Source organism: Eretmochelys imbricata, chromosome 14, assembly GCF_965152235.1.
Source record: "Eretmochelys imbricata isolate rEreImb1 chromosome 14, rEreImb1.hap1, whole genome shotgun sequence".
NCBI lineage: Eukaryota > Metazoa > Chordata > Testudines > Cheloniidae > Eretmochelys > Eretmochelys imbricata.
This window is the reverse complement of record NC_135585.1, coordinates 14,393,810-14,413,674: the sequence shown is the minus strand read 5'-3', so window position 1 is coordinate 14,413,674 and position 19,865 is coordinate 14,393,810. Positions and strand designations below refer to the sequence as shown.

General features: G+C 49.1%; 1 protein-coding gene across 2 annotated transcripts; it reads left to right on the top strand.

Annotated features, from left to right (window-relative positions):
• Positions 1-585: 585 nt before the first annotated feature.
• On the top strand, positions 586-19,524 carry FDXR (ferredoxin reductase). 2 transcript variants are annotated; one of them, XM_077833377.1, is made up of 12 exons: positions 586-713; positions 5,163-5,260; positions 7,042-7,137; positions 8,058-8,180; positions 9,417-9,530; positions 10,155-10,256; positions 12,884-12,988; positions 13,340-13,424; positions 14,392-14,591; positions 15,060-15,231; positions 15,486-15,659; positions 17,805-19,524. In XM_077833377.1, the coding sequence occupies exons 1-12, from the start codon at positions 653-655 to the stop codon at positions 17,933-17,935; spliced, it is 1,461 nt and encodes a 486-aa protein (XP_077689503.1). In that variant the 5' UTR covers positions 586-652; the 3' UTR covers positions 17,936-19,524. The 2 variants fall into 2 exon arrangements, with proteins under 2 accessions (XP_077689503.1, XP_077689502.1); XM_077833376.1 differs by having other exon boundaries at positions 12,881-12,988.
• The last annotated feature ends 341 nt before the right edge of the window (positions 19,525-19,865 follow it).

Sequence of the window (19,865 nt, the reverse complement as noted above, 5' to 3'; positions counted from 1 at the left end):
TGCCACTCAGAGTGGGGTGGACAGACCAGACTGCGGAGGTGCTGCATCTTGCTTTAGCCACTTCAGATGCTAGGAGGCTTTCCCAAGGTCAAACAGGAAGTCAGTGGCAGAGACAGAACCTCCGTCTCCTGATTCCAAGTCCCAGTAACAGTGCCCAGGCTGGGGATTTAGGGGCTGTGTGGGGCCAATCAGGGTGGGGGAGGGTATGGTGAAAGCTTGCACTTGAATAAGCCTGTGAGGGACCCCTCTGGCTCCCACTCCACCACCAAACAAACCAGCCCTCCCCACTGCCCCCGTCTCTATGATTCTTCCTAGACAGGGACAGGCACTCTCTACGCTGTGCTCCAGGCTAGGGGCGAAACTGGTTATATGAACTGGAGGATAAACCATAGAGACGGAATACACAGGCGTGGGAAAGGGCTCTTCCTCTCCAACAGGCGGTGTTCCGGGTAGGCGTAGTTATGCTAATTACACTAGTGACATGTTTCTGAGTGCGTGGGAGCGGAGCTATGCTAATCGAAGGGGCTCTCCGCCACTTGATTGGCTAAGGCGGACGCAGCGTGCAGTCGCGTTGCTGCCCGGCCGCAGGGGTGGCGGCAGAGGCAGTGTCTTGTCTCTAGTGGGTGGGGCGCTCCGAGCGCGGTCCCTCAGCATGGGTTCGAGCTGCGGCCGCGTCTGCTGGGAGTGGGGGTCTCGCCTCCGCCGCCTCACGGGTAAGGGGGCCGTTCGTTCGCTGCGCCTGGGCCGGGGCCTGGGCCGGAGAGCGGGGGCACAGAGCCTGGCCGTAGGGGACCGGGGGCCATGGGAGACTGGCTCCTGGGGGACGGGGGCGGGGGGAGCACGGGAGCCTGGCCGTAGGGGACCAGTGGGGGGGCGCACGGGAGCCTGGCCGTAGGGGACCCGGGGGGGGGGCACGGGAGCCTGGCCATAGGGGACCGGGGGCGGTGGGGGGCGCACGGGAGCCTGGCCGTAGGGGACCGGGGGCGGTGGGGGGCGCACGGGAGCCTGGCCGTAGGGGACCGGGGGCGGTGGGGGGCGCACGGGAGCCTGGCCGTAGGGGACCGGTGGGGGGGGGCCACGGGAGCCTGGCCGTAGGGGACCGGTGGGGGGGGGCCACGGGAGCCTGGCCGTAGGGGACCGGTGGGGGGGGGCCACGGGAGCCTGGCCGTAGGGGACCGGTGGGGGGGGGGGCGCACGGGAGCCTGGCCGGAGGGAACCGGTGGGGGGGCCGCACGGGAGCCTGGCCACAGGGGACCGGTGGGGGGGCGCACGGGAGCCTGGCCGTAGGGGACCGGGGGCGGTGGGGGGCGCACGGGAGCCTGGCCGTAGGGGACCGGGGGCGGTGGGGGGCGCACGGGAGCCTGGCCGTAGGGGACCGGGGGCGGTGGGGGGCGCACGGGAGCCTGGCCGTAGGGGACCGGGGGCGGTGGGGGGCGCACGGGAGCCTGGCCGTAGGGGACCGGGGGCGGTGGGGGGCCACGGGAGCCTGGCCGTAGGGGACCGGGGGCGGTGGGGGGCCACGGGAGCCTGGCCGTAGGGGACCCGGGGGGGGGCCACGGGAGCCTGGCCGTAGGGGACCGGGGGCGGTGGGGGGGGCACGGGAGCCTGGCCGTAGGGGACCGGGGGCGGTGGGGGGGGCACGGGAGCCTGGCCGTAGGGGACCGGTGGGGGCGGGGGGGGCGCACGGGAGCCTGGCCGTAGGGGACCGGGGGCGCATGGGAGCCTGGCTATAGAGCAGTGGCTTTCAATCCTTCCAAACTACAGTCCCTCTTTCAGGAGTCTGATTTGCCTTGGTTACTCCAAGTTTCACCCCACTTAAAAACAACTGGTTACAAAATCAGACATAAAAATACAAAAGTATCACCGCACTATTATTGCAAAATAGCTGACTCTCAGTTTTGCCATATATTTATAAATAAATCAATTGGAATATAAAGATTGTATTTACATTTCAGTTTATACTCTATAGAGCAGTGTAAACAAGTCAGTGTCTGTATGAAATTTTAGTTGTATGGACTTTACTAGTGCTTTTTTATGTTGCCTGGTGTAAAACTAGGCAAATATCTAGAGCAGTTGATGTAACCCTTGGAAGACCTTTGTGTACGCCAAGGGGTACGCGAAGCCATGTTTCAGAACCACTGCTATAGAGGGACTGGGGAACCTGGTTATAGAGGGACCCGGGGGGAGATGGGAGCCTGGCTATAGAGGGACCGGGGAGCCTGGGAGAGCATCATTGTGGTAGGAGCTGAGCTATGGAGTCAATGACTTGAGAATTTAGGGGTGCAGGGGAATGTGGGCTATGTAGCTGAGGGAATGCAAGAAGCAATGTGACAATGAGATCGAAATGAGGAAAGAAGGGGCAAAAGATCTACTTGACACTTTGATGTCCAGACCCATAGGAACATCAGCTGGTTGTGAAGCCCGGGAAGTAACTAAGGTGAAGCCTGTGTTCACAAAAGGAGCTTGAGCTGATTCCAAGGATGCCTGAGCTTTCGCTCAGGGAAGTGATAGTCCAAGGGAAGGACAGAATAGGCCTACCCTGAAATGGCCAAAACACAGATCCTGTCTCCCAAATAAAGTTGTGACCTTGAAGCTGTTCGCTCTCGGAAAGAGTTAATAAAGCGGAGTCCCCCCTTGAGGCCCCTTTGGGCCTGATTTTTTGGAAGAGCTGAATACCCGCAACAACTATTGATTTCAGCTGGAGTTGTGGGTGCTTTGCACGTCCATAGTCAGGCCCCATGTGTCTCAAGTTGAGTAGCCACAATCCCTCCTGGAAACGTGGTCCTCGGTGATGTAGGAGTGGTTAGCAAGACTGCTCATGACATTAAATTGTTTTAGCTGATTAAAAACAAAGCAACCAAAACCACTGCAGACTTGTGAGGTGGATTTGGACACAATGGGGGGAGAGTGAGCAATGTAAGGGGAGATAAAGTTCAACTGGATACATATACAGCAATGCATGTTAGTAAAACTTACCTCAAACTTCTCCTCTGCTGCTGGGCTCTGAACTTGCAAGACTTTTTCCAGAAGAAGATTTGGAAGTAAGGGGAGAGAGAGCTCAGTGCAGATATCTGTCCTGTGTTCAGTATCTGTCTAATTTAAACAATAATACTAAGATGCTCAGTGTTTTGTTGAAGGGAGGAGACATATTAAAAAAATGATATTGTCTGAAACAATACATCCTGTGTGGTCCAGTTTATTACCTCCGTTTATGAAAAAGAGAGCAGAGATGGCAAAGATCCAGAGAGGGGTAATGGAGAGAGGTTTTGAGGGACTTTTATGTAATGAAAAATAGAAATAATAGAAGTTAGAGTAGATTTAGCTATGACTTTCAAAGCTACGATCAACTCTTCCTTTGATTCCTGTCCTGTAACTTGAGTGCAAAGGTTCACATTCTTTAAAGTAACCCTGTCCAATAAAAAATAGTGTTGTAAATAAACCACCAATTTCCTGATGTTAGTAACATCTCGGGTGAATAGAAGTAAAAGTACTCTGTAGTGATGCCTGTTTGGAAGACACTGCCATATCAGTTAGCATTTTGAGAGCGAGAGCCCCCTTCCTTGTTAAATACCTGTACATTTGGACGTAGGACTGTGTGCTTTGGTGGGTTGTTTGTTAGTAGGATACAGAGACCCATTGGTGGTTTAAGCTCAGGTCAGTAGTGACGAAATTGTTGCCATCTGACTACTGCTGAAAGGCCTTGGCAGAATGAGCTGGTTCAGTCCAGTACTCAATGAACAAATCGCCATGATGGTGGTTTTTGAGATATGGACGATAGTAACTTGGGACCCTGGTCTGTAGTTTCAGCAGAGAAGCTGAAGTCTGAATGGACCATGGAAACTGAACTACTTTCTGTCCTCCTAGGTCAGGGTGAATCAACTTGTCGGGGTGGAATGGGGAGGACACTTGCATTGCCATTGCATGTGCCGTAGCTGTTTTGTAGAGAGAGGATTTCAGTCTCCAAGGACGTCCGGCTGTCGCCATTCACCAGGCATAGATTCATGAAAAATTAGCTACCCCTGCAAGCATATACCCTCCTCCTTTCAGAGGAGAAAATTCTGTTCCTATCTTGCACTTCTGTTTTGCCATTCCTCTGAAGTCATCAAAGTGCTTTAATTAAAATATTAATTAAGGAAGTCCCAGTTTCCTTGTGAGGTAGGCAGGAATTTCTCTACTTGATTTACAGGTAGGCGAACAGTGGCATCAAGAGGCAAAGTCCCAAAGCAAGCCAATGTCGGAGTCTGGAATGTAATCCAGGACTCCTGACTCCTACTCCTTTGGGCTAACTACCTTCCCCAGACACACTCCATTTCTAAAAGAGTCCAGTTGACTCTACAGGTACAGTGGAGCTGGGTAACTGCTTCCTAAAATAGATATAAATATCAAGGGCACTGAAGGAAAATATCAGGGTTTGGCAGGGAATTGTAGTCCCTGGCATTTGACCCCAATGCATTTTTGCTTTGAATGTCTTTTTGTACTTTTCAGCTGACTGCCAAGGCCATGCTGGACTATGACTGAAATCACTATTGTCTCCAGCCCTTCTGGTGGCTATTTAATCGGATCACATTAAAGTTTATTGATGACCTGTTCTCTGAATAGCCTGCAGTGTGGGGAATGCGAGGCGCTAGATTGCCGTGACAGTGAGATCTTTTGTTGGGCTTGTCACTCAGGAGGAAAATCTCAAGTGGTGGGCAGCAAGATCGTTTCCTCCTAGCCCCACCTGATAACAAAGTCAGTGGTGGAAGGGGAAGCCGTAGTATCCAGCCCGCTGTGCAGAATGGAGCGCTGAAAGGGACTTAAAGATGAAATCATCACAAGGGGAGTCATCCTATGCCCCCCTTCAGTAAAGATGCCCTTTGAAAGGAAAGGTCTGTTACCTAGCAGAATCCCTGGGCACATCCCTGATGTTTTCCTGTTGGTGGCTTTCCTTTCCTTTTCATTGTATACGTGTTCCTAAGGGTAACTTCCATCCCTCCGTTTTAATTGGTTCTAAGTCCTTTGTTTGCTTAATGCAGAGGGACTAGCTCTTAGAAGCCTTTAGCACCCCTCCCAGTTCTGAGGTCCAGCCAGTATGCATGGGAAATCCTAGCAGGATTAAGGCATTTATGTCAAGGGTGGTATTTTCTCTGCTCATTGACTCTGCTTTTGTGCTCTTTGCTCAGGTTTCAGCAGGCTGCTTTCTACAGCTGCTCTCGCTCCTCAGATATGTGTTGTGGGGAGTGGACCTGCTGGGTTTTACACTGCCCAGCACCTCCTGAAGGTAACTGGCTTCCGTTCAACATAAGAGGAGATATTCAGCATCTTGCTTCCTGGCATGTGGGCTGTAGACATCCCACAATACAGGGGATGATTCCCCTGGTGACTGCACTGTGTTGGGCTGTCCCCATCAAGCCTATAAGGCTGTCACTATATATTGGGACAAAACTATGCTTCTGTAATAAGATACACCACAAATATCTGTCTACTGGGCTTCTAAAATTTTTATTCCAGAAAATGCTGGTGACATTCATCTATAAATAAAGGTAACCAGGGAGAATTGTTTTAGGTCCTTCTCCATATTGACTAAGCCAAACAAATGAACAAACAAATTTCACTTAACAGTAAATGTCAGAACCTCAGCCGATCAGTTATTGGTCTGGTGATGAGAATAGATTACAAAACCTGCCGAGTGGTGCTAGTGATAAATCACATCCACAGTTGCTTAATCAAGTGAGGTTACTTGCTTTTTGCTGTCTCTGAAGTACACTTGAGCATACTGTGGTATAATACTCTGCATTTTAGCCAACTTCAGGAACAAATTTCAGGGCTTAATCTCCACAAATAGCACGAGAGATACACGGTCTCAAAATACTAGCTGCTAACGAAGTACTTAAAGCAAAAAATCTGACTGTGTCTAAAATACATACCAGCTACAAACCTAAAATGTGTATAATCGGCAGTAAGATTTTAGGATCTCGGCCGACATTGTTAACTGCTGTTGGGGGGCCGAAGGGGTGAAATCTGGGGCATCTTTCACCCAATGTACTTCTGCAGCAATTGCTTAAATACCCAGTGCCAAACTCTCCATGATGGGCTGGTCAGACATGGATCTCTGCTGGCAAGGTTTTGCAACATCTCATATTCCTTTCACTGACCTAGTGGGCATGTCCTAAGATAAAATAGTTATTGCACAAAAACCAAACCAGCCATAGTCTATTGGTGCAAGTTAATAAATCCTCAGGTTAGAATATAGATTCCCCCTGTTAAGTTTCTTTAAATAATTCCTTTCCTCTTTCTATTGGGGCAGGCTGGCAAAATCCACAGTATCCCAACCTGACAGTGTGGTTTAGCAGAACACAGGAGAGTTTTGCTTACAAGCCTGAAATATACTAGAAATGTGCAATATTTTGTATCTGGTGCCCACATACTCTTTTTTTTAAACGAGGATGGGAATAGACTGGCTGGCCTAATTTCCTTTATTCTATGCCAGCACTCTGTGCACAGTAATTTACTTTTTATTTAGGTGGTTGTCTTGAAAATGTGAGTGGTGTTATGGCAGCTACTCTTATGTAATCAAAGGGGCTTTTGTCACCATTGTATGCTCCTCCTTGCTATCTGAATGCAACACCTTACAACCAAAATTAAACTAAAATACAGCTGCGGTGATGTGTATGTTCTTGCCCCAGCTGGATTTGCCAGATGTTCTGTGATCTGTGCATTCAGAAGTAAAAGCAGACCCTTGATAAAGACTGTAGGGACACACAGGATAGGCCATATCTTGCCTTCCTTCCATGCATGATGATCTCAGTGTTCAGGGAGTTTCGCTGGGCGCCACTGAACTACAGACTCCCAGCACGACTCTCCTTTTTTCTGAGATGCTAAAGCACTCTCCTGAATTTAACTGTGCCTGCAGATTCAGAAAGATCAGTGTCTCTTGATGTGCAACCAGTTTCCACAGCAGGAGGTTGATGTTGGGCCCCTGTTGTTAGCCACTTAGGTTGTGTGCTTTTTTTCTCTCTTGGCTGCTTACATTGTAACTGTGAACTTTCTCCTCTTCTCTAGCACCACAGACTGGCCCAGGTGGATATTTATGAGAAGCTGCCAGTTCCCTTCGGCCTTGTTCGTTTTGGAGTGGCACCAGACCACCCTGAAGTCAAAGTTAGTACTGGCTTTCCCATTGCCTCATGGGATCGAGGGGTGGTGGAAATGGAGAGTCCGTGTCGGTAGCTTTGTCCAAGAGTTGTGAACTGGATGTGGTGGTCCGCTTACACCATTGTGAGCTGAGACGAGTCATAGGTCCTCTCAAGAGAGGTATAAGAAGTGCCAGTGATGGGGTGCAATTCTTGTTTGTAGGGGATTCTCTCTCTGTAGTGGGGCCTGTTTTCTGTTGCCAGACTAGGTCTGGTCAGGCATTCCAAGGACAGAAGTGGTGTTTGCTGAATGGACAAAGGTACTAGGAAGCAGAGACATTGATGACTAAAGTGAGGGGAAAAGTTCGGAAATGGGGGGAGGTGCACGTAAGAATAAATTGCTGCACAGTCTAATTTCAAGAAAGAGCTTTCATATTAAAAGCTGGGAGTGTCAGGCAAGGATATCTGTGGCAATAGGTCCATGCTGGGATTGTTCAGTAGCACGGAACAAGAACAGCTGGAACTTTGAGTTGTTCCTCTTGATCCTGGTGAGGGCTGTTCAAGGGGCAAAATTCAAGTTAGCAAAACTTCCAGCCAAGTGTTTCTTCCAAGGGGCAAACTCGCACTAGCAGTGATTGGATCTTTTTTTTTTTTTTGTTCCTATTTCTTTTGCCATTTATCGCTTCCTTTCGACAGATCTGACTGACGTGGTGCCAAGCTGTGGGTAACTGTTTATTTTAAAATGAAATATTCAAGCCTTTGTCAGATAAGAGCTACGCGTCCTGGAACAGCCAGCATGAATTAGAGAGAGAGACACTGACCTCTCGCTTCAAGGCCACGTGGGGGCATTGCGGACCTATACATCCCCAGACCATGCTGCTGTGCTTTGTGGGATGTGCTGTGTGGCTGTTAAATTCACACCCTTTAAAAGTTCTTTTGATCCAACAGAATGTAATCAACACGTTTACGCAGACGGCACATTCCGATCGCTGTTCCTATTATGGGAACGTCACTATCGGGAAGGACGTGACGGTGAAGGAGCTGCAGCGGGCTTATCACGCAGTGGTGCTGGTGGGTTAATGGTCCTTGTGTCTAGTGGGGAAAGGACTGGGGTGGCATCGCGATCAGATCCAGCGTGCTTCACTCCTTCCTACCGAGTTTTGGGGTATTGAGTCTGTTGGATTCCCCCACAGTTTAGCCCTTCCTGTCAAGTTTAGTTTTTAAAGGAGAGGGAATCTACCTCTCTTAGGTATTTATATGTTCTCCATCACTGTAGTGTCTTAGCTCCTCATGATTTATCTTTACAACACCCCTGTCTGGCAGGGCAGGGCTGGTGGGAAACCAAGGCACAGAAAGGCTAAGTGACTTGCCCAAGGTCACACTGGAGGTCTGAGGTAGAGCAGGGAACTGAATCCCCATCTCGCCAGTCACAGATTAGTGTTCTAACCAATGAACTGCCCTTTCTCCTGAGCATGAAGTGAACAGTGTCAGGTCTGAGGTGGTGGGGGATGAAATTCGCTCTATTTCAGTGAAAGAAGAGGGTGTTTCAATCTCTGAGTAGCTGTGCCGGTGAATATTTCCTGTAGCCATTCAACCTGACGTGCACATCCCATAGCGTGTTGCTGATCTGCGGACAGTTCACCTCTGTGGCGGACTGTATCCTATCCTGTCCCATAGAGGAATGGCTGAGCGAGTAGGAGGGAAATGTCTGTTCCTTGTTTTCCATTGCAGAATGGCAAGAAACTCCCCTCCTGACTGGAACTATCGTTCTGAGTCCGGTGCCCTGGGGAGTGCGTGTGTCTGTGGCATAGTCCGCCATAGTTCTCCTTCCTGCCAAGACATTGGAGAAAATAGCTGCTAGTCTAAAAAGCGACAGGCTTTATGGCTATTTGGGGAGTGAGAGGTGGGTCCCAGAGGAGGAGATGCACAGTTACCATTTCTCCAGGTTCATGTTGCTCTTGCCCTAAAAAAGCAGCTTGAAAACACCACTCTCCCTCATCACACCTCTGTGTCTGACATAATCCAGCATGGCTAGACTAGTGTGATGAGCAGGGCTTCCTGCAAGCCGAGAAGAGCCGGTAATTCCACAAAACTCACTAGGGTCTTTGCTGTGCTGATCTACTACCCCAGGAGGTGCCTGGATATTACGGTGAGTGGCAGCGGTACAGTATCCAAGAGATACAACCGCTGAGCAATGGCTCCTCTGTATTGTGTTCGTGGGGCTGGAGATTTGCATGGCGTGTGATATTTATACCTCCATGCAGTGGCATGTGTATGACTATGGGAATGTTGCTTCTGTCTCTGCAGAGCTATGGTGCTGAGGATAACCGGATCCTTGGAATCCCAGGGGAGAACCTCTCAGGGGTTTATTCAGCAAGAGCATTTGTGGGCTGGTACAATGGACTGCCTGAGAACAGAGATGTAAGGGTTTGTTTTTTCCTGTCGGAGACTCTGTGCTCTCCGTGCATCTGTATTCAGTCATCCAACTCTGGATTAGTGCCTGTCCGAAAGGCTTGCAATCGAAAAAGATTAGCAGACACAAAATTAAATCCTCCTCTGCTGTTAAAAATGTGAACAATTTTCATCTCAGTGAGAGGATTAGCCAGCTCTATAGATTGCCAGCACTTCTTGGAAAGGACATAGGGAAGCCCAAAAGGGACACTTTTAGGGCTGGGGGGATTAAGCTGGCTTCTCAAAATAATAGACTCTCAGAGCTTCCCTGTGAGAGATGGAATCCAGGAGATCTACAGGAGTGGGGGCCCAGGATACACTGAAAGAGATGCAGGCTGGGGAAATAACTGAATGTGTTGCAAACTAGCCATTGTGACAAAGCCACACCAGGCAACTGCATCTGAGGGAATGACTGTTCGGCCTACCTGGGCCCCTTTATCTGGGTTAGAATGGCAGCTAGAGTGAAACAGGAGGCAGAAGAAACTTCTGCCTTTCTAACAAGGAGGGGATGGAGAGAACCAGCCTTAAGTGTGGTGATGATGCCAGGATCGACTGGGTGTTGAATGTACTATTCAGATCTCTCTCTCTACACAGCTGAAGCCTGACCTAAGCAGCGAGACAGCCGTGGTCATGGGGCAGGGGAATGTGGCTCTGGATGTTGCCCGAGTTCTGCTGTCTCCACTCGATATACTCAGGGTGAGTTGAGGGAGGTGCTGTAAAATATAGAACGCAAGGTGCAGAGTTTGCGTGAAGGGCCAGAATTCAACTTCAAGTTCATTAGGGTTTGATGTAAGAGGGAAACCCAGACAAAATAGCTGATTAAAACAACCACATGTATACTCATCTTTGGGTTTTGTTTTCAAGCAGAGCCTTTCTCCCTCACAGCCTGCTTCCCCTCTGGCTCTTCCCTGCAAGGGAGTTGTAGTCCTAGGTTTGTAGTATCCAAGCGTTGCTATGGGAGTGATTGGGGGAGTCATGGACTCAGCATTAGGATCCAGCTGATGGCACCAGCAGCTGGGATGGTGGAAAAAGCATATTTGGTGCCCTTAAAAAAAGGCAAGGAAAACACCATGCTCCAATCCAGTCTACAATGCTTTAGAGCTTTCCCCAGTGTGAAACGTTCTCCTTACATACCCAAGAGCTAGGGAATGCAAAAATCTGGCTGGGATTCTCCCAGAGCCAGCTGGCCTCTCCTGTAGCACTCATGGCCCTTCCTGGTTTGGAGATCATCACTTTACTTTGTCTCTCACAACCTCAAACTCTGACAGTTTTTTAAAGGCAATGAATGAGGCTCTGGCCCTTTCTCCTTGCAAGTGACAAAGAGGGAACTGCAGCCTGCCCCCAGCTGGAGCTGCTGCGGGGTCAGAAGTTTAGCCTGTTTCTCTCTTTTGGAAAGGGTGTGCCTCTTCCCCATGCATCTCTGCTTCCCAGGCTCTTAGTGGTAGCAACAGCCTCAGCAGTACCCGATGTGCCTGCTCTCCAGCCTCTTAGATCTTTTCCCTACCATGCTCCCAGTTTGATAGCTGGAAGCTTGTTGGCAGCAGCTGCTGCATACAGCTGCTGCCCCAGATGTTAGCAGCAAGGGCCTCCCAGAGCTTTCTGTCCCTCCGGAACTGAAAAGAGGCTGATTGAAACTCAACTACTCCCTCCAACATTCATGACTAAATTTAAAAAAGCTTGGGACTTCGCCAATTTTTAGAGGCCTTACATAGCAACACTGATTGGGAAGTGGGAGCTGTGCTTCAAATGATGTGGTCTTTGGGACCAGAGGCGGTACTCAGCCCCGGCACAAGGGGGACATGGCACTTGTCTATGAAGTGTAACGTTCCCAAAGCCGACTTTGTGCCTTGGTCAGATTTGGTCCTTTTTTGTGGTGAATGTAGGTTCTTCCCTGCTTTTATCTCTGTGGAGCTAATCCCGCTACAAGCGAGTGAGTCTGGAAGTTTGTTGCACCTCGGGCATCATCAGTAAAACCGTCCACGAGGTCTGTTTGCAGAATCTTTATCGGAAGGGGAAGGAAGAGGCAGAAAAGAGTCCTGCTGGGCTTTTCACATTGTCTAGCTTGTGATGCTGATGGTTAGGAAAAAAACATATTTTGACTTCTGAACTGAGCAAATCAGATCCGGAACCCTTTGAGGTACCATCCAGCTGGAATCTCTAATTAGTCTGCCCTCCTGAGCAGAACTGCCCGTCTCAATTCTTTTCTGTTGTAAGGAGACTTCGCTAAGCATTTTATTCTACAACCCTAAGCCACGTTTTCAGTGATGCTGGTATAGATCCCATCACTGTCTAAGTCAGAGGTGGGCAAACTATGGCCCATGGGCCACATCCAGCCTGCGGGACTATCCTGCCTGGCCCTTGAGCTCCTGGCCGGGGAGGCTGGCCCCTGGCTCCTCCCTTGCTGTCACCCCTCCCCCGCAGCCTCAGCTTGCTGTGCCACCAGTGCTCTGGGCGGCAGGGCTGCGAGCTCCTGCTGGGCAGTGCGGTGGCGTGGCCGGCTTTGGCCGGGCGACGTGGCTGCCCGTCCTGCTGCTCTGAGCGGCATGGTAAGGGGGCAGGGAGTGGGGGGGTTGGATAAGGGGCAGGGGGGTCCCGGGGAGCAGACAGGGAGCAGGGGGTGGTTGGATAGGTGTGGGAGTCCCACGGGGCCTGTCGGGGCGGGGGTGTGGATAGGGGTCGGGGCAGTCAGGAGACAAGGAGCGGGGGGGTTGGATGGGTTGGGAGTTCTGAAGGGGGCAGTCAGAGGGCGGGAAGTGGGAGGGGGCAGAAAGGGGGCAGGGGCCAGGCTGTTTGGGGAGGCACAGGCTTCCCTACGCGGCCCTCCAAACAGTTTCGGAACCCCGACGTGGCCCTCAGGCCAAAAAGTTTGCCCACCTCTGGTCTAAGTCAATAGAGGAGTTCCTTCCATTGTAGGGAAGGGTAAAGGGGCAAGTCACCAAATGCCCCTGTGTGAATCCCTACAGCAGAGGAGATTAGAAAGGTGAGGATCCTTGCCCTGTTGGCCCCAAGCTTTAAATGGCTGACTGATTTGGGGTTGTGTGTGTTTTGTTTAGTTTTTTTTAGCATCCTCTTAAAAGGCTTTTAAAGAAGGGAGATTTCCCTTGAGGCTGCTCAGTAAGGTGTTACCCTGTTAACTGTGTAAGGATTGCAGACAGTATTTTCAGTGAGTGCTGTGTTAAGGCGTTAGCTGTGAAAACCATCCCTGGAAAGGGAGGTGGCTTTTTCTGCGCAAGCAGATGCCCTGTTGTTTTCAACTTCCTGCACTGTGCCTTCCTATCTCTCCCACCACCCTCATTCATTGTCACATCTTTGTCTTGCAGAAGACTGATATAACTGAAGGCTCCTTGGCAGCCATAGCCTGCAGTAAGGTCAAGCGTGTGTGGCTTGTTGGGAGGAGGGGGCCCCTCCAGGTAGCTTTCACCATAAAGGTAAAATATACTTGTTTGAGCTTAAGGGTACTGTAATGTAACAGGATTTGCTATGACTGTAAATCTAACCCGAAGCCCCCCTTCTAGTTAATTCAACATGAGGTGTTGAATCTACTGATTGTGGCTTCAAAGGTCTACAAGAAGGCACGTGAATGCCTGAATGCCGGCATCCTGGTTACTGTGCCCACATGCTGAACTCGGCCTCCTATCTATAAATCAGGAGTTGCTGGCCTGTGCCGCCTGTCTGGTGGAAATGGCTTCTCTTTTGGATCTGTGCTGTTCTTATGGCTTCTCTGCCTCATCTACACACGGCACAGTGAGGCATCACGTCTTCCTGTCTGACGTTCCCAGGAGTTGCGGGAGATGATAAACCTGCCTGGTACCAGACCTCTCCTGGACCCCGCTGATTTTACAGGCCTTGGCGATGTTATTAAAGGTGAGGAAAGTCTGCCCAGCACAACACAGGTTGGATGGTGAGATTTCTATGGTGGGGTGAATACCCATAGGTTCTATCCGGGGCAGCTCTTGGAGATGAAGGATGAGGCCAGGGGGCCTTACCCTACTTTCCAATCCTGTTGCTAAACTAAACAAAACCAGTGAACAACTTTACCCTCTCCTCATCGCTCTGGCATCTTGGAAACCAGTCTCTGATTTCTGCCTTACTGTGTTGGCACCTGAGTGGATGCAGTTGTTATGGTCTATTGGGCTGTAATGAGAGAGCTAATTTCTTCTTCCCCTTTGCCCTCACTCGCTTGCTAGACCATAAGGCTATGGAAAAAGCCTTGCAATACCCTGATTGACTAGCACATGAGTTCCACCTGGCTAAGCCACAGTGACCAGAAGGTCAACAGGCTGAAACAGTAGCAGGGTAGCCCTGGTGGCGAGTATTCAAGGATGGCTAGCAGCAAGAGAGCTGCAACACCACCTGTGTCTAGAGGAAATGGACACCCAGCTCTTACCTGCAGCACGTTCCAGTGTAGTTTTTCTGCTCAAGCTTGTAACAGCATTAAATGGACTGTTGGGGAGTGATGGGGAGATGGATCATGAAGGGCAGGGTCAGTGTGTGACTTTCAGTGAAGGAGACTCCAGGTCTGAAAGCCCATGTTCCAAGCTAAACTGAAAGGAGAGTTGGGTTCTAAGGTGCCCTTGGACTTTCTTCTCAAACTGTTGAATTCAGAGATTGGAACAGCTTTGTCAAAAGCCACAAAGTCCCAGCTGTGCCTGGCACAGCAGCAATCTGCCTTATTCATGGTTTAGAGGCTTGCAGATGCTGACTGGATGTAATTCTTTAGCATTAACTGTACATTGGTCCAGACTCTCCTCCTTGCGTGGTCCCCCTTTAGAGACTGGCAGACCTCTGTTCAGGGTTCCTTATGTTCCTGCCTTGCTCTTTTAAATTTTAGATGTTCCCAGACCCAGGAAGCGTCTGACCGAGCTGATGGTCAAATCGGCCCTGGAGAAACCTGGTGAGAGAGAGGCCAGTCGTTGGGCATCAGCAACCAAAGAGTGGGGCTTGAAATTCCGGTGCAGCCCACTGGAGGTACTGCCCGCTGCTGATGGGAAGCAAGCAAGAGGCATCCGAATGGCCGTCACCAGGCTGGAAGTATGGACTCAAAGTTCTCTCTAAAGGATTTGCCCTCCCCATGCTTGGTTCTGTGTTGCTGGGAGATGAGTAAAAGTCTGTTGCATCCACTTGGATCGGGAGATCTCTGGGCAGCCCTTCTGCGTTAATCTAAAGACAGCTTGATACTCCTGGTCTAATTAGAACCAGCAGAACTGCCTGCCGTCTGAGCAGCTGGAATGACAGATTCTTGGGAAGTCAGCCCTAGGTCTCCTCCAGGAGCTGTTTCTGATACAAAGGAAACTTTCTGTCCCTTGGTATTGAAGGTTGCAATGGGAGAACACTCCAATAACTCAGCCTACTAATATCCAGTAACGGGATTGCTAGTGAATCCAGGAGGTAGAAGGGAGATGTTGCTGTTTCTCTTGGGCGAGAAGACTCTCAACTGCATTTGCATTACAGGCTCTCTAACTCTTTTCTTTCTTCCCTCTCCCTCCCTGGGTTATGTAGGGTTCAGGCGAGTCCGCCAGAGCTGTCCCCACTGGAGAAGTGGAGGAGCTTGAATGTGGGTTGATCCTCAGCAGCATTGGCTACCGGAGCCTCCCACTTGACTCTTCAATACCATTTGACCCCAAACTGGGGATCATCCCCAACAGCCTGGGCAGGGTTCAGGGGGCACCAGGTTAGTATTAACGCTCAGTGTTGAGGTTTCCTTGTGTGTAGTGTTCGGGTAACAGAGCTTATGAGTGTGGGTGGGGTGGAGGGGAACATGCCTATAGGAAGTTTGATAGGGAAATGTAGATCTATAGCTAACTCTTGGAGTCCCTTCAAGCTGAAGAGACAGCTGTGTTTGGGGAGTCTGCTGGACTCTATCCCTATGTGTGTGCTGGGGATTGCGTCAGAACATGTCAGACTTTGAGTAACATGTTGTTACAGGTCTGTACTGCAGTGGCTGGGTGAAGAGGGGACCCACAGGGGTGATTATCACCACCATGAACGATAGCTTTGACACAGCCCAGTCCGTGCTAGAAGATCTCCAGTCGGGGTTGCTGAAGCTTTCCAACTCCAAGGAAGGCTTCAAGTCTGTGAGGAGCATCCTGCATAGTCGAGGTCTGTGAACGTGCGTACACGAGTCCTTGTGTGTGAGCATCTGTAGCCATGAACATAGATGTATGAGCCAGCCAACCTCCTTCCAGCAAACTCAGGCAAAAGTTCTAGGCTGAGACAATGGGTTAATGAACTGTCTCCTGAAATCTGGAGCATGGGCTCTAATTTGACTAAGGAAAAGGGTTTGATCTTGTCTCAGTCTGTAGTGGACATTTCTCTTCCCCTCGTCTCTTTGGGGAGCGGTGGGAGAGAACAAATGCCACACACGCTGGTCTAACTGTCAGTCTGCACGGGACACGTGCAGTAATAAGATCACAGTACTGAGCGTCAGGATTTAATTGCATGGGCAAGGCTGAGTGGACAAAGCTTGCACCGTGTGCTCTCTATTCCTGGTGCTTTCATTTGTATGGATGCTACCCATGTTTAAATTCCATCCACTCCTCTTAGCATTCGTTTTTGTAACGTCTGAGTTAGACTTCACTTGCTGATTAGACATCTGAAGCATTTCTCAAGTCTCTTTATCCCCTTTGCTTTTTGCCAGGAACAGTCTTTTTTAAATTTAAAAAATAGTGTGAAAATTATATGATGCATTTTAATTACAATTTACAACCCTCACTGAAGCAAGAATAAGATGGACTGCCTAATGGTGCAGAATACGGAGAGACCAAGTTGGGTGCTTGCAGCGCACCTCAGGAGTGCTATTTTGAGCACTTCTGCTTATTGTTAACATAACGTGGAACCTTGTATACGAAGCTTATAAGTGGTTACAGTGAATATATTGTAGAGAAAGGTGACAGTCCTGGGTCTGAGATTCTGTTACCCACTGGTCTGTTCAAGGACAGCATGAGCTCCCCACCAATGCTGCACCTTCCATAATGCTTCAGTCCTAAACCGGAAGAACCACCTCCAAGAATGCGAGAGGAGTTCTTTCCATGGGCTGCTAAACCCTGCTGAGGTTTCCCTGCTGAGGTGACCAGCAAGGATGCCGGTTGTGCTGGTAGATTCCTTGGTGTGAATACAAATCTTCTATGGTCTGAGATCATCAAACTCATTGCATAGATGATACCCAACAGTCCTCAAATATAGCTCCCGCTTTCTATGAATCTAATCCATATTTAAGTCAGTGATTTAGAGAGAAATTTCTACCCTGTTGTTCATCCCAGGAGGCGGCCTGTTCTCAGAGTCTTTCCTATGACAGATTTCTCCTTGAGCCCTGTTGCACTTATGCTCATAGGAATGATCACACCAGTTCAGGCCAGTCATCTTAATTCAGTACCGTGTATCTTGTAGTAGCAAACACCAGATTGTGCAAGTAATCCCCTAGTAGGCTATTCCATAACTGTCTGTCTGGAGAGAAATTTTCTTCCTAACACTCTGATTTATTATTGACTTATGCCCTGAAGCATGAGGGCTTCTGTCCTTTAATTTTTGTATCTTGTCTAATGTAAATGTAAACTGTTTTTATTCTTCATACAACTGTTTAATCTCTGTTTGAATCACACTTAACTCTTAGCCTCTATCTTGTGTCAGTGATTTCCTCATGGTATTTATGGAAGCAGAGTGTGTAAAACGATGTGTCCCAACCTGCTTTTTATTACTTAAAAAAACCAACCCCACAGGTGGGGGACTGCAATTCTCCTAATTTAAATGTAATTTTTAAGGTTTAAAAGTCATTGCAGGGCCGCGCACAGGTGCTAGGCAAGGGCCATTTAAAATCAGCACAGTCCTTGGGTAAAGTGTCATTGTCAGCTGCATAAACAGCGCGGCTGTTGATGTTGAATGGCTTTCATAGCAATCCTTCCAGGCACATTTGGGGACAGATTAAAACACCCCAGAGGGTATTTACTGCTGCTGTATTTAAAGACTTTCGGTTCAAGTGTGCTTCCCTCCGACAGTTCAAGACGTTTTAAGTGAACCAAGGCAGTTTCCCCTGGGTGAGTGCTGCACTGAATGTTGTTATGGCTTGCAAGTGTCTGACTAGTCAGATTTGACTGGATCTCTGGAGCCTGTCTTATAACTGCCTTTGTGCTGCTGAGTTTTGAAGGTGCTTGTGTTTGCAAGGTTCTGGCTCTTCTGTTTGCTTACATGTTTCATTCTTGTTCATTTGGGATAGATGGACCTATGCTTTCTCTTTTGTTATAACACCAGGGGTCCATCCAGTTACCTTCTCAGACTGGGAGAAGATAGATGCTGCTGAAGTGGCAAGAGGCAAGCTGGCTGGCAAACCTCGGGAGAAGCTAGTGGATCCTCGGGAGATGCTGCAGTTGATCGGTCACTGAAGATGCCTATTCACAGCCCTCTGGGTGCAAGAAATTGACAGATCCACCATGTATCCCCTGCATCTCCTCAGCAAGTCCCATTTGCTGCTGGCCTTGCCTGCCATGGAAGATTGGCACAGTCAGAACTGATTGCTGTTCTTGGATGGCATGGGAGAAGGTGGGTGGCTCCAGGGGCCTGTGGAGGTGTCCAGTAGTGAGCTGGAACTGACTCTGGATTCTCAAAGCGGACATGAGTTTACACAAGGCCATGTGCTATTGACTGACTCCAGGTCTTTACAGCCTACAGTCTTGACTCCAGCTACTTTTTCTGCCTGTGTCAGCCCTATAGGGGGTCACTGCAGTCATCTGGGAGCTCGCTGTAGTTGGAGTCACTTGGGCATTAACTGCTTAGTTGGACCGGGTGCCGCTTAGAGTGAGAGGCCCTGGATCGCTGCTCTCCTCTGCTAGTTCCAAAGAAATTTTACTGCACCTTTAAAGCCAGTGAGAAAATGAGTGACAGTCACCTTTCCATTCACACCAAAAGCCTGAAGCCAAATGGCTTTATTTCCTTGTAACCTGTGTCAGAGTCTGAGCAAGTTATTTTCTCTCTTTAAATCACCTATAACTAAGCCCTTTCAGGAAGAGGAAGGTGAAGTTGGAGCTACATTTTTAAGAGTCCAACCTCTTAATCTCTGTCTGCATTAATTTTAGGGCTGGCTGGCCAGCCTAGAACTGCAGCTAGCCGAAGAGCTGTGCAAATGCAGGGCACTGCTTCTCATCCGCTGTCTGTCTGCCAACTTTACTACGCAGTCTGTGTCAATAAATTCTGGAGAGTCCTCATCTGCTCAGTAGCACTTAATGATGGAAACCTAGACCAGGCTTGGGTTATTTTATTTTTTTAGCCTGGGGGTGGGGGGGCAATTAGTAAATATATAATTGACTTGTCCCAGAGTATCCAGAATCATCTGTGCATTAGTATTTCAGAGGTGCAGCCTGCCCTGATTGCGACTAGCAGCAACCTCTTGGCCTTTCTGCTTTTTTATGTAGTCTGTATGTTTTAAAGATTATTAAATGCTCCCCTTTTCCTCTTTGACCAAATCTATCATGTTTTAAATGATTCCAGGTTTTACTGCTAGACAGAGAGCCCCTAGAGACTAATATCCTCTCTTTTGCTACAGAAGAAGTATAGCGTGGACAGTGTCAGTGCAGACTTCCTCTCTGCTAATGTGCTTTCTCCTTGACCTGTAGGGATACCTGAATGGCTGAGACTCCATTTATGTCACATGTAAACTGTTCAGATCAGTTTTTTTATGATATCAGCAGAGCCCCCTTGTAAATGTGTCTCCTGTAGACCAGGCCTACGGGTGTTAGGGGAGTTAAATCACTGTCCTCATGCAACTCTTGGTGTCTCTGCTAAAATTTATCATTTGTGGTGCTGTTTTGTTGCAATGTGGACACCTGTCTGCTGGGAGGTTCCAGATTGTATTTCCATGCTCAGCGTTTGTCCAGTTTTAGACAAGACAGATCTGGGCCTCATCTCTTTTTAAATCTCATTTGCAAACTCATTAAGAAACTCAGGAAATGTGATGACTGCTGGAAACATATATGCAAATTAGCAATAAAGCTTGTTGAACAGCTGTTTGTGTGACGTGACTCCTGTTATGTCATAAGGATGATGCATTTCTAATGTTAAATTCTGATCTGGAGATTACATGGATTCTGGATTTGGAAAAGTGATTAAGCTTTTTTTGGCAAGGCTGTTGACTAGAAGGTAATGAAATTGCTCTCTGCCCTGCTTTGGTGCTGGGCATACGGGAACATAACAATAGAGGAAACAATTGAAATGCATTGTGAGTCATGTATTTGCCTGCAACATGATGTGATGGGCCAGACCTTTCTTGCTTGTAGTGGGTGGTGGTAAACGCTTAGTTCATGTCTACAGAGTTCACCT